Genomic DNA, 14,499 nt, shown 5'->3' with positions numbered 1-14,499 from the left:
TTGTCTGTCCCTCTCCATTGGTAGAATTAGGGCCCAGGCTGGTCTCAGTGTGGCAGCAAGAGTTAGCAATGGCAGGGGAGCTTGTTTGCTCCATGGCTGTTCCTGAATGCCCATTCCCTCTTGTCTCTTGGCCCCTTGTAAAACCCTTGGCCTGACCTCTCCTATAGTCTTTGAGCCGAAACCTGATCCCTGTTTGATCTTTTCCCTTCTCCTTCCAGGGGCTGCCTCACTTTGACGTCCCTGTACGTTTGATGATAAATAGCAAGAGGATAAGAGGGGTGAATTGGGAGGCGAGCAGAGAGACAAGGGTTCCCCCATAGCGCCTCACTTTGGTACACCTTCTTTTGTCTAGGGAGGCTCTGAATTGTCGTTCCGGATCTCTCAGTACTCAACTGATGCTTTCCTCAGCCGATTTTAGGAAAATACAAGAGCTTTTGAAGCAGGTGGAGCGGCCTTAGGAAAGAAAACTGAACATTGTCTCAGTTACTTTTCTTCTTTGTACCAGACTTCACCAAAACACATGAAGTACCACAAAGGCAAATGAGGAAATGACTCCCCCCACCTCACACACATGGAATATTTAAACAAAAATGCCCTGCTAATGTTTAGAGATGCCAGTGTTTTCAACACATGAAAGGTACCCAGTAAATATTTAAAGAAAATACACACCGTAGGTTCTCTAATGAATTTCTTTTTCTTCTAAATACCATCTGGCAAGATGGCCAGAATCATGGCGGTCCGTTTCATCTTAACGTTTCCATTCAGGTTTCACCTCCTTTTCCATAAGGCCTTGGTGTGAGCTGAGATTGAATGTTTAATTGAAGAGGACATAATTTTCACATATACAGCAAAGATTTGATGAGGCTTTGAGGTTTATTGTAGCCATTAAAGTGTCGTAGCTGCTGGCAAAATCCCAGAAAATGTCTAAAGCTAAACCAGATGTGATTAGCAAATTTCAAGAAGTATCAGGCCCTAGTTCTCCAGGCAGGCAGAGTCTTTTAGAAAAAAAAAAAATAGTATTAACACACCTTAACCTAATGTGAATTAACCTATGGTTATTGGTCATACTAATGTCACTGATTTAAGTAGAAGTTGTCATTAAGCATCTTTCAGAGAGGCAAGAACTTTGAATAGCATTTTTATGCAGGTAAACATAGCATGGAATTGATAATAGTATCAACTGCAGTTTATTGTGTCATTATTCTCTATCAAGTGCTTTATCTATATCACCTCTTTTAATTCTACAGTGACCTTGTGAGGCAGATACTATTTTTGACTTCTCACAAGATAAGAAAGCTGAAGTTTGGGGTGCCCAAGTAATTTGCCAGTGTTTCAGAGGTGATGATCTAGCCAAGTTTTGAAACTAGATACGACTGTAAGGCATGTGTTCAATACATATCACGCCTGTGACCCAGAAGTCACCACATCTGATTGGAGATCAGACAGAAAGTTTTGGCATTCAAAATGTGAAGCCTCATGAAGAAAAAAATTACAGAGAGTTACTGAACATATATACACAAGCATGCACACGTGTGCACACACTCCCGAAACCACACATGTAGACTGTCAGATCAGATAGAGTCACAGGAAGGAACTTGCTTTGGGTTGGAATTGGAAAGGAGAAGAAGTCCAGGTAGATGGATTGTCAAATAGACATACAAATAGGCACATTACATAGGACTAAGATCAGGCTTTGAGTTCAGATGTGTATGTTTTACTGGTTCAGTGAAAGTAACACCTTGTCAAGTAGCATAATCGTAGAAAGTATTCACTTTCTCACCTGTAAAATGGGACAGTTATAGGACCTGCATCATAGGAAATAATGTCTGCACAGTTTCTTAGTGAGGGCAGCTTCAATAAAGCTGATTAAGGGCATGTACCTTTCATTGGAAAGTGCACAGCCTGTATAATCAGCCGGTGTTGCTGAGAGGCCAGCTGGCTATGTTTGTGGAGTATCTAATTCACAGAGCACTTGTGCTTGCTTCTCTACATTGTAAAGAGAGAACCAAGTTCTTGGTGCTTGGGAACATGTTCCATATTTTGTTTATTGTTCTACATCCCTTAACAAGACAATAATTTCAATTTCCCTGATACTGTGAGGTTGTAAGAAATAATTGAGAAAACACAAACAATGGCAATAGTTACTTTCATTCTCCCTCTTTGTCCTTGCTGGCTGGAACTCTCAGGGTATTCTTACCCACCCATATGTGGTAGGCAGAATAATGCCCCCCAAAGATGTCCAAACCCTAATCCCTAGAATCTGTGAACATGTTGCCTTACATGGCAAAAAGGGACTTTGCTGATGTTGACATGGGGAGATTATCCTGGACCGTCCAAGTGGGCCTAATCTAATCACATGAATCTTTAAAGTCAGTCTTTAAACGCTGAGGACTTTCCCTGGCTGTGATCAGAGGGAGATATAACGACATAAGAATGGTCAGAGAGATGTAATGTCGCTGGCTTTGAAGGTGGAGGAAGTGGGCCATGAGCCAAGGAATGTGGGAAGCCTCTAGAAGTGGAAAAGGCAAGGAACAGATTCTCCCTAGAGCCTCTAAAGGGAGTACAGCCCTGTCAGCACCTTGAGTTTAGCCTGTGAGTCCCATGTCAGACTTCTAACATATAGAACTAAAAGGTGATATATTTGTGTTGTTTTAAGCCTCCTAACTTTGTGCTAATTTATTATAGTAGCAATCAGAAACTAATACACCAAGGAGTGGACTCTTCTTTCTGATTGCACCAGTTAATACCAGGGACAGACACACACACATACACAAACACACACATGCGCGTGCAGCATTGCTGAAACTATAGATGTAGGATTCCTCAAATAGTAGCACCTAAAAATATTACCTGAAATGTGAACTGGAACTTTTGTTCTCTGAAAGAGTCTATGATCAAATAAACCTGGACATGCTCTGTACGAAAATCATATCCTAGGGATTCAAAGTACATGAGCTTATTAAAGCCTCTGGGAAGTTCTGTAGTTAAAAAAAAGTTTAATGCTGTTTAAAACAGCATTTCCTAACTTAAAGCATGAAACATTGGCTTGCTTTCTTTTCCCTTTCATTGTCTACTTAGTAATATTTTTACAGAGCATAAGTTGTGTAAAAGGTACTTTAAGAAGAAAGGATATTGATTGTACTAGCAACACGGTTGTTGGTAAAATGATAGTACTGGGTCCTGCCTGCAGGAGTTAGGATCCCTAGTAACGTAGAGGAGGGCAGGTCTGACTTAGCAGAAACAAGGCCACATGTCATTACTTACCACTTGCTCTCATTCTTTTTGTTTTTTTTTATTTTTTATTTTTTGAGATAGGTTCTTGCTCTATTGCCCAGGCTTGAGAGTAACAGCACAGTCATGGCTCACTGAAACCTCAATATTCTGAGCTCCAGCAATCCTCCTACCTCAGCCTCCTAAGCAGCTGGGACTACAGATGTATACCACCACGCCCAGCTAATTTTGTAAATTGTATTTTTTGTAGAGACAGGGTCTCACTGTGTTGCCTAGGCTAGTCTCAAATTTCCTGGGCTCAAGCGATCCTCCAGCCTTGGCCTCCCATAGTGCCAGGATTACAGGCATGAGCCACCACTGGACCTGATCTTAACCCTTGATCAGTTTTGTTTTCATTTTGATTTGGGGTTATGTGTGATGTCCTTTTCTCTTCCTATTACTGCAGTTGATCAAGAGTTGACTATGAGTAGGAGGGAGGAATGCTAAGAACTGGTTGCTAATCTAATGGATATTCGACTTTGTGTTACTGTGGGAGGGGAAACGGTTCCTCTGTCCCTGCTCTTCAGCAGCTTTTAATGCAAGTTTGCCTCGTCACCATCCTCTTTGATTCTGGCTTCTTAAACAGCCATGCTGGCTCTTGTTCCGTCAGGAATCAATGTATCTGTCCACTCCGATGAAAGTGTGGCCCTTGCCTGAGTCAGTCAGTACTATTGGGCCCCAAAGAGAATTTAAGAAAGTGTTTCCTGTTGATATTATCTTAGGAAGCAAAATGGTTCTTCCTTACTCTTAGGGTTGTCAAATTTATTAAATAAAATTCAGGAGACCCAATACTTTTCTTTCAGGATTTATTTTTAATGTAAGTGTATCTCAAATATTGCATGGTACACACTTACACTAAAAAATTTTTTCTTATCTGAAATTCAAATTTAACTTGGTGTACTGTTTTTTATCTGGCATGTCTGTAGAGAATCTAAAAGCAATAATAAAGTCAACTAGAAGTCAGTTCGTTTTTTATTACCATTATGCACTAGCAATTCTAAACAATGGCAGCAATAAAATTCTCCTCCCTACCAGTGTAGACAGTGGACAGAGGGTCTATAAATATGGTTAAGGGTGTGGCGCGTGTCCATTTCCACCATCACTAATGACAACACTTATACCATTTAATGAGCACTTAATACCAGCAAATTTGCTTACATCATTTCTATTTCTTAAAACTCCTTCAAAGTAAGTGTTATTACCTGTGTTGTTACAGTAAGGAAGTGGAAGTTACTTTGCTACTACTGGCAAAGCTGAAATTTGAAACAGGTTTATCTGTACCATACTTTGTTCCTTTACAGTTTGCAGGCTCACCCTAAAAGCACAAAAAATGTGATCCAGAATGATAAAGTTTGAAGAATAAGCCCCACTTCGTTCTGTGGCTCATCTTCTAAAGGGACTACAGATAAAAATTGGATTGAATTCAGGCTTTCTCTTGTCTCTACATACAACCACTCAACCGATCTGCCTATTGTAGTCTCTCTCCTTCCACCTCCTGCCTGTCAATATTTTTCAGTTTCTCTGACTCCCTCTCTGTCTCTCTGACATTGACCTAGCCTCTGTTTTATTCCTTCGTGACCCAAAAGAAAGCATACTAGTCTGATGTGGCTAACTGAACTAATAGCAGAGGACTAAAGGGCCACCCCTGGGCAACCTGCAAGGTTTTGTTATCTCTTCCATGTGTGGAAGTTAGATGTATTGGGCTCCTGATGTAGATGAGAAGGTAAGGGAATTTTCCAGAACTTGTCAAGTCACATAAGAGGGTGAACTATGCTTCCTGTGCTCAAGACCAGCCCTGACCCTGCAAAACGAATGACCTCTGCCACCTGGTGTCATCAAGTGGCTTTCCCTCCATGAGAGTTTAAATGCTTCTTGTAAGAGGAAAAAAGACAAAAATTAGATCTTGTCATGAGGGTGAAAATTTTCTTTAATTACTAATTAAAACATGGCCCATAAACAACAATATGGTTCTAGTAAGGGGGAAAAGTCACTTTGGAAACCTTTTGGAGGACTTTGGTGGAAACGTCGTTGATTGAACACTCATCTAGGACTGAACACTCATGGAATTTCAGTTCCTTTTGAAAATTTCTAGAACGATAGTAGAATTCTTTAAAAGCATCAGTTTTAAAGCATAGAGAGAACCACAAAATTTTTGAAACTCAAAAACAGATGGATACATGATAAATGAATTAATCAAACAAGAAAGCTGAATTCTAATCCAGGAGTGATAGGAGGTGAGAAGCAATCCAACTTTTACTATAAGACTTACACGTACCACAAGTTTGTGCATATTTATACAAACATGCAGAAAGTCATACATATTTGTACATAAATTAATCAATACAGTCATTTAAAATTTCTAAAAATGTTGGATGAGTTCCTAATTTTAAAAGGCCTAAAAAGTTTTAATGTTTTAATAATATAAATCTGTTTTACTCCCCCGTATTTGATTAATATATAAAATATACAAAAAAATATGCAAAAACAAAAAACCCCACAATGAAATGAAGCTTTGTGAATGGCAATTAAGTTTCAATGGCAGAGGCTGGGGTGTTGAAAATAGCACTGAACTAGGATTTAGGAGACAAAAGTTTAAAGTTAATTCTGCCACTTACCATGTGATATTTGACTAATATGGGGGAAGTAAAACAGATTTATACTATTACTAGAACATTTCAGAATACTTAGGACAAAAAGAAAAGCTCACCCCCTTCTAGGAGTAGGTGGGATGTGGGGATGGATTACACACACAGTCAGGAAACAGAATGACTTCAGACTTTTCAGTAGCATTACTAAAAGCTACAAATGCATCAGGAGTCTGAAGAAAAATTATTCCCAGTCCAGAACCTTATATCCACCAAACTATTAGTCAAATATGAGGACAGATTAAAAACATTTTGAGACATGCAATTTCTCAAAATACTTATCTCCCATACAGTTATCTTCAGGATGCTACTAAAGAAAGTGCTGTCCCATTAAAGAGGAAGACATAGGTCACAGGAAATAAAAATTCCAATGAAGAAGGAAGGTGAATGGAGCCTCCAGCATAGAGAAAAAAGCCCAGGATGACAGCCAGACATTGAAAGAAAACATTTCAGATTTGATTAAGTCAAAAGCAGCATGGAGAAGATTCTTAAGGAATACACGATTAATACATCTAATATATCTGAATGTTTGGACAAGAGATTTTATACAACTAGTAACAAGTGTGAGGTTCATTTAACGCTAAGCTCATAGAAAACAAACTAAATCAAAAAAAAATTCTGAGAGCAAGTGTGAGAGAAAGAGGAAATGTGCGGGAAATGTGGAATAATCAGAGTGTCCATGTATCAGCTGGGACTGCGAGTTGTTGTTGCAAAGTCATAATAATGTCAACACCAAACGCTAGTCTAACCAAGTCATGGTACCGTGTGCTATATTGGGATGATGGAAGTGAAGAGGCGGGAGTGGAGGAAAGAACTACATCATTTATAGTTGATAAAGAGAAAAATAAAAAAAAAACAATAGAAGCTTGTTAGAGACATACTACTAAGCACCAAATAATCACATAAAATTGGTAAAAGAGGTAGCCTCTGAGGAGGAAGAATTGAGGAAATTGGTAGGGTGGAGATGGGGGACTGTTGTTCTTAAAGTGCATAGAATGCACTGATTCTTTAAACTGCGTGCACGTATAACTTTGACAAATACATAAAAACAAACAAACAAAAATCCCACAATGAAACAAAGCACTTGTGAATTTGTTAAGTTTCAATGACAGAGGCTGGTGTGTTGAAAATAGTACTGAACTGAGATTTAGGAGATGTAAGTTTAAAGTTAATTCTGCCTCTTACCACATGATAAACCATGCACTTTGCCACATCACTTAGCCTCTGTGACTCTCAACTGAAAAAAAAAATGGAGCCGATCATACTTCTGGACTCTGCCTAAGACAGAGAGATATTGAAAGGGTCAGATGAGGCGATGCCTGAGGAAGTACCTTAGGAGGTGTGAGGTAGTGCTTAAATTCCTGAGAGGCCTTGCAGTCTGCACTTTACTCAATGGATGCTGGTGTGTTCTAGAAGGGTGAGCAGGGTATTGATCATTAGGGCAAGACTGGCTAATTTATCACCTTTTGGGAAGCTCCAGAAGACATGACTTGAATGATTATTGACCATGTCTAATTTATTAGCTCTTTCCTCCTTCACAGCCCATTTGTCCACAGCAGTAGTTTACTAAGTCTGAGCTCTGGTACGAGACTGGATACATTAGCCAGAGTCCTGACCATGTTGCCATGGTGTTAAAAATATTTAGTTTTGCAAGCAAAGTTTTAGAAATAATAAAAAAAACTTTGATATGATTTATTTTTGTAAAATGATTTCAACAAAACAGACCTAAGGAACTGGGATAAGTATTTCAGAAAAGCAGTGGGTGTCAAATGTGGATCGGCATGGTGACTTTTGATGCAAAGCAGTCAATTAATTGAGCATGGTGACTAAAGGTCACACATTTCCCAAATGAAATGCCTTCAAAGACAAGTTGTACAGAAAGGAGAGAGGAAACTGAAACTTGATTCATCTGTTTAATTAATGGAAGAAGTTTGTGTTTTCCTTTGAAGCTGTGATTGTGACATTTCTAGGTGGGAAGGATGAGTTATGTTGTCCTGGTTTCCTCCTCGCAGTTTGCACCCTCTATTTCTACCCTCTATTTTATAAAAACACGTGGTTAATAGAATGTGTTTTGTTGAGTTTTTTTCTTTGACAAGAAACATAAAATATTGAAATAAAAGCTGCAATCATAGAAAAGTCTGGGTCAGAAGTCCTGAATTCAAATCCTCGCTTCACAAGCTTTGTAACCCTTGGCAAATCATTTCATCCCTGACATTTCAGTATCCTCATATAAAAATGAGTGTAAGGCTACCTGCTCTACTGATTGTTTAAGAGGATTTACTGGGATCCCACAAAGGAAATCCCTTTTCATAGCATATGCCAAATGTGTCATACTTTTCCTTGATTCCTTTTGTGCTCTCATGTCTGACAGCTAGTCCTGTTGACTCTAACTTCAAAAAGTGTCTGGAATCAATTCATTGCTCTCCATCTCCACACCTACTGCTTTTGTAATCCAAGCTACCACCTTCTCACCTGGCCCATATCAAGCAGGTGTCTCTGCTTCCACTCTTGCTCTTCCTTTGTCTCCACCTGCCGCATAGGTCACAGCACTCTGTTATTTCATCTTCATTCCTCTTGGAATCAAATCCAACCTCATACTCACGCCGTACAAACTGATTTAACCACGTCTGCCTTTCCAGTCTTCTCTCACACCACTCACCCCTCCTGCCCACTAAACTCCAGCCACACAGGCCTTCTTTGTGTTCCAACATGATGTACTTGTTCCTGCTCTAGGATCATTGCAGTAGTGGGTCCCTCTCCTAGAAAGCCCTTCTGCCAGATAGGCCCATGCTCTGAGCCTTCCTTGCCCACCCACTCTTCAGGAGGCACTTTGAATAGGCACTGTCTATTACAGCCTTCGTTTTTCGTATTACTTTCACATATTCATATTTCATATTATTTTCTATTTATTTGTTTGTAAATTTTCTCTTCTTCCACCAGCTTCATGAAGGCAGATATATGACCTTTTTTATGTTTGTATTTACTGTGCTGGTCAGCACTTTCCACGTATTTGTTGTCAATTAATATTTGCTAAATGGGTAAATGAATGAATGAGCAAATGAACAATGGAAGAAATGACTCAACTTCAGATAATCGCTGACTCTGCTATTAGTGAGAAATTAGATCACTTCCTTATGGCCAAAGATGTCAGATAAGCATCCGTGAGTAGAATCTTTTAGAGGGACAGATTTTAAAGCTGTCTGAAGAGAAAACTGATGGCCTTGAGCAGTAGTGGGTTCCTCACCCACTGCTTGCTGGAAGATTGTATTATGTGGGTGGGTAGAGGAGGTACCATTAGACAAGTAGTTTGCTAGATGATTTTGAAGATATATTCCAACTCCTGAATTTCTGAGATGATGATTCTTACTATGCTATTTCAGTGCATTCTATAATTCTCCTTGTTCATGAAGGGTTACTGTATTGAATTCCTCCCTAGACTGACTTAATTAGAACAACTGAAAAATCCTAGGAATTCTGACCATTTACAAGATTTTTTTTTAAAAAGTCAACTGTAAAATTATATCAGGCTTGCATCTCAGGTATTCTCTTTGTAAATGACTCTGAACAATCTCTTGAATTAATTCATGCCTCAAAAATTCTTGTGTTGATACCATCTATCCTTTTTTTTTTTTTTTTTTTTTTTTTTTCCTGAGACAGAATATTGTTCTGCCACCCAGGCTGGAGTGCAGTGGCGCAATCTCGGCTCACTGCAACTTCCGCCTCCCAGGTTCAAGCGATTCTCCTGCCTCAGCCTGCCGAGTAGCTGGGACTACAGGCACCCGCCAGCATGCCCAGCTAATTTTTTGTATTTTTAGTAGAGACTGGTTTTCATCATATTGGCCAAGCTGGTCTCAAACTCCTGACTTCAGGTGATCCACCTGCCTTGGCATCCCAAAGTGCTGGGATTACAGGCGTGAGCCACCATGCTCAGCCGATACCATCTGTCTTTATAGAGCAGAGCGCTTATCCGGTGTGGTAGGTTAATGGAAAAAAATTGGCCAAAATTGGGAATCATGGAAAATGACACTTGTATCCCTTAACACTGTAACTTACAACAAATTAAATGTATCCTTTGTCTGTCTTCTGATGCAGGGATGAAGCCTTTACTTGAATTATGAATCTGTCGAATGCAGTCCTATAGGTCTTCCCTACGTACTCCATAATGACAGCATCTGTAATTTCCCTACTGTATTTTTAAAGTTCAGTAAAGACTCTTGCAAATATCACCATAGAATCTTTCTAGATATTTATAATTGTTCTCAATCTTTTAAAACTGTGTTTCCCACACTTTTTAAACAATACACTTTAATTTTTATTTTGGAATAATTTTTAAATTGCAGAAAAGTTGCAAAGAGTAGAGAGTTCTCATATAGCTCTTGTCAGTTACTTTCCCCATTCTTGGCATCTCACATTGCTGTGATCCATTTGTTAAAACTGAGAAACTGGCAATGATACATTTAGATTGACTGAATGCTAGTTTTTATATGGATTTCACTGGTTTTTCCATTTTGTCCCCTTTGTGTTCCAGGACCTAATCCTGACTACCACATTGCATTTAGTTGCCATGTTTCCCCTGGCCTTCTATACCTACATTTAACAGCAATATTTTAGCTTATTTCATTAAAACTTATAGAAATAGTACTTTTTGACAGTCATATATGTAGTTTACCATCAAGTCATTAAATTACATAATTTCAATAAAAAGAACAACAGGAATAAACAGGTTTAGAAACAACACAAGTGCTTTTGATCAGGATTCTGCTCGATAGCTGGAAGACTGAATCAAGTATGAGGACTGGAAAATAGCATTAATTTGGCAAGTTCGTTAACAAAGTATCCTTGATATTTCCTGTTTTCTTGGTTTTTTAAAGGTACTCTTGTAATTATAATGGTGATACTTTACCTGCCTATGGTGCTTCATCCTCCCAAGTGAGTAGGGCAGGCATATGCAGCTTGGAAAACAGAATCTCCGAGATAGGAAGCAGCATGGCCGGGATCACCCAGCCAGGCACAGAACTCAGGTCCTTGACTGCCAAGCCAGCACCCAAGCTACCATACCATGAGCTTGTATTGGGTCAAAACATTTTCTTCACAGAAATAGAGTAGTGGGAAGTTTTGTGAATATCAAAATACTTTTTCTGCCTAAGTAAGTTGTATATCTTTGACTCTGTGGAAGATTCACAGTCCACAGATAGATTCTTCTCATGTCAGTCAACCAAATGAGTGAAGTTACAGGGAGACCTCCTTAGCCCCTGCAAAGGGGACTGGAGTTTTTGCCAATATCCTTCTCTCTCCTAGATTCTTTCCCAGATAGCTCAGCCTCAGCGTGGCTCCTAGGTGGATAGGGGCCATGAACTGTGACTCTACCTTTTAATACCCCTGGAAAGATCACAGACCTAACAGGAAATTGACAGCCCTGGTTCCAGTCTCTGCCATGCCACTTACTAACCTAACCTCCTGGTAGGCCTTTCCACATTTGAAATGACAGGATCCCAGTGGTGGCACTTGGTGATTTTTTTAGCTTTTATTAATTCCTTACAGTTGACAAAGCATTCTCATAGGTGTCCCATAGTTTTTTCTAGAACTTTCCTGTAGATGGTGAAAGTAGGAGGCGGCATATTATAAGGGCAGGGGGTCTGTTACCCCTGGATTCAGATCCTGACTCAGCTACTTACTGTCTGTGTGACTTTACTAATACTCACCAAAAAGCGGGGACAATAGCAGGAAAACTTTCATAGGGTAAGATGAGATAACACATAAAGCGGGCTGAGGGCTAAGACACCCTTGGCCATTTAAGGGCTATTTGCTTTTGATTATACAGTTTGAAAATTTGTTGTTGTTTTCAAGGAATTACTGAGTGAGAGAGAAATGGCAGTATGTCCAAGTCAGCGTGGAGGACCAGGACCTGCTGGACCAGAAGCTTTTCCTCTGCCATAGTAAACAGAAAGGGGAAACGCCCAAGGAACATTTATAATGGCTAATGTACTAACAGTGCTAATTTGGTTGTGTTTTTAAACCTTTTCTGGACCATTTTGATGGTCTTTAAAAAGTGTCATCAAATCTTCGGGTATCAAAGAAAAAAAATCTACAGAATACGAGACAGATCTTGTTTGACCTTTTCAATCAGTTAATTTGTTCAGCAAATATTTATTCTTAGCACTGAGTTCACTGCGAATTTTAAATAAACTCACTGAAAGATCAAGTCCTTTATGAACCCATTTTAAGGGTAAGTTTTATCCCCATTTTCTAGGGGAGAGATTTATTCCTACTTCTGATTTCTCTTCTGCTCAGGAACAGGAATCTGACTGTACCTGAGAACAGAGATAATACTTGTCAGTCTGTTAGAGGGTATACAGAGGGAAGGTATATAGAATTTTCCCTCCAGCTGTTCTGAATTCATAAAAACATCTGCAAAGCCCTTCCTGACTGTGATCCTGAAGAGAATCAACTAATACTTGCCACCTTGGTTTCAAGGCATTATATACCTTGGAATTACAAACATCTAATTTTTTTTTCAATCGATGACATACCTTTTCCTAACTCCACCAAATCCCAAAATTGAGTGTTTAAGCTGGGCTTGATATTCCCTATATATAGCTAATATAGGCCGGGCTTGGTGGCTCACACCTGTAATCCCAGCACTTTGGAAGGCCGAGGCAGGCAGATCACGAGGTCAGGAGTTTGAGACCAGCCTGACCAACGTAGCGAAATCCCGTCTCTACTAAAAGTACAAAAAATTAGCTGGGCGTGGTGGCAGGCACCTGTAATCCAAGCTACTCGGGAGGCTAAGGCAGGAGAACCGCTTGAACCCAGGAGGCAGAGGTCACAGTGAGCCGACATCGTGCCATTGCACTGCAGCCTGGTGACTGACAGTGCAAGACTCCGTATCAAAAAAAAAAACAAACTAAAATAAAATCGTGAATCATAACCAATGGCATATTCATTAATGAAATGGAGTAAAAATAAAAAGGCAGCTAATCTAGGAATAATTGAATGATGGAGCAGTTTTGCTGAGTCATATTACATATACCTGACTCATCCCAAAGACAGAGACAAATTCCTTGCACTCCCCAGGCCAACAGGAGATAGCTTGGAGGGGCCTCCATGACTTTAAGTTTTATCACCTAGTCTTATTAACATCAGGGCTGAAGATGTTAGAGAGTTTAATAGGCATTTCAGAATCTGTGACACCTAGGCTCTCTCAGTGGATACTATTTATTTGTCATTTCAGCCGTCTTGTTCTTCTCAACATCAGCCCTGCCCAGAACTCCCCCTCTCCTCTAGCAGTCCCCCATCCTTCCTGAGCTGCTTACACACACTCACTTTACGTATAACCACGTAATAGCCTCCTGTTAAAGGCTTCAGCAGCTCATCTTCTCTAGCCTGACAGGCCCTAGGATGCAGACTACCAGGGGCTGCTGGACCAGAAACTGTCCCTGCGCCATAACTCAAGAGAGAGGTAGGATCAATGACAGATTTACAGGAGAGCACAGTTTTAAATAGCTGAGATCAGTGTCTGGAGGCTTCCCGTTAATACCACTAACGGCGTCCAGCAAGCGAGACTATTGGCCACTTTGTTACCCACTCTAAACTGTTTCTGATCTTCAACTCTATTTTCAAACACATCCTAAGAAATCCCTACTCCCCCAAAATTGACAATGCAGCCTTCTTTATATGAAACCTTGTTTATAGGCCACAATTCTCCCGACAGATTTACAAGTGTCTGTGGAGTTTTAAAAGACGATTGCTTAACAGGCATTAAGTGAGACACATAGGACTGTGTAAATATTTTAGCTGGAATAGGGGATTTTTTTAAATGTCTGAGCCAAATATTGCATTAAATCTGAAGACAGTGGCAAACTGATTAGCAGTGGCTGCCAGCTCCATGCTTTGCCAGTGATTCTGGAGCCAAGACTAGATACCAGAATTCATCCACCAGATTAGGTTGTGTGTTTTAAAAATAACTTTCCATCCTTTTTTTTCCCCTCTCTTCTCCTTATGCCTTTCTGTCATTTCTCCTTTATTCCCTCATGGTTCATTTAGATGTAAACACTTTCCAGAGTAGAAAATTACAGTTAATGTGACTAACCAGCGAGGGCTGAAATGGGAACATGGGCTCAGAGGTCAGAGAAACCGTGGAAGACTTGCAGCTGTCCTGGTGGAGCAACATGGGGACAGGTTGCTTTTTACTAATAGGCTTGTGTATCTTAATCACTGGCCTCTTTGTAGCCAGCTGTTGCACTGCTGTAAGGGGAATAGTCCTAAGACCAGCATTGCTGTAATACCTCTTCCTCTTACTGATTTCCTTGATTCATAAAGAGGCTCAGGCCTGTGGCCTTCAAGATTTGTATGTGTGAGAGAATCCTCAATTCTAGTAAAAATTGCCACAAAATATGCATTTTGACTTCAGAGGACATATTTAGTATTTAAGCATTCCTATAGGAGTACTATTTTCCTGATTAGAGCAGTGGATAAGATGTGTTGCTATAATTTTGGGAGGAGTGAGGCATTCTAGCTAACAACTTTGCTCTGCCTTTGCTGATTTTTACCATCGTCTTGCACTAATGATACCTGTATGCTTCTT

At 39.9% G+C, this 14,499-nt stretch overlaps 1 protein-coding gene across 7 annotated transcripts in view; it reads left to right on the top strand.

Annotated features, from left to right (window-relative positions):
• The window catches only part of FMN1 (formin 1), a 430,759-nt gene that overhangs the window by 310,180 nt on the left and 106,080 nt on the right, over nt 1–14,499 (top strand). The window contains exon 18 of one of the 7 annotated variants that reach the window (XM_063794668.1): nt 11,763–12,117. The exons of 5 other annotated variants lie outside the window; for them this stretch is intronic. In XM_063794668.1, coding sequence (XP_063650738.1) covers nt 11,763–11,776 — 14 coding nt within the window. In that variant the 3' untranslated portion in view covers nt 11,777–12,117. Of the gene's footprint in view, nt 1–6,208; nt 8,046–11,762; nt 12,118–14,499 lie in introns of those variants that run through there. One more of the 7 variants, XM_063794667.1, reaches the window with a different exon arrangement.

The sequence above is a fragment of the Pan troglodytes genome, chromosome 16 (genome assembly GCF_028858775.2).
Source record: "Pan troglodytes isolate AG18354 chromosome 16, NHGRI_mPanTro3-v2.0_pri, whole genome shotgun sequence".
Classification (NCBI taxonomy): domain Eukaryota; kingdom Metazoa; phylum Chordata; class Mammalia; order Primates; family Hominidae; genus Pan; species Pan troglodytes.
The sequence above is the reverse complement of the archived record's forward strand: the minus strand, read 5'-3'. Positions and strand labels throughout refer to the sequence as shown.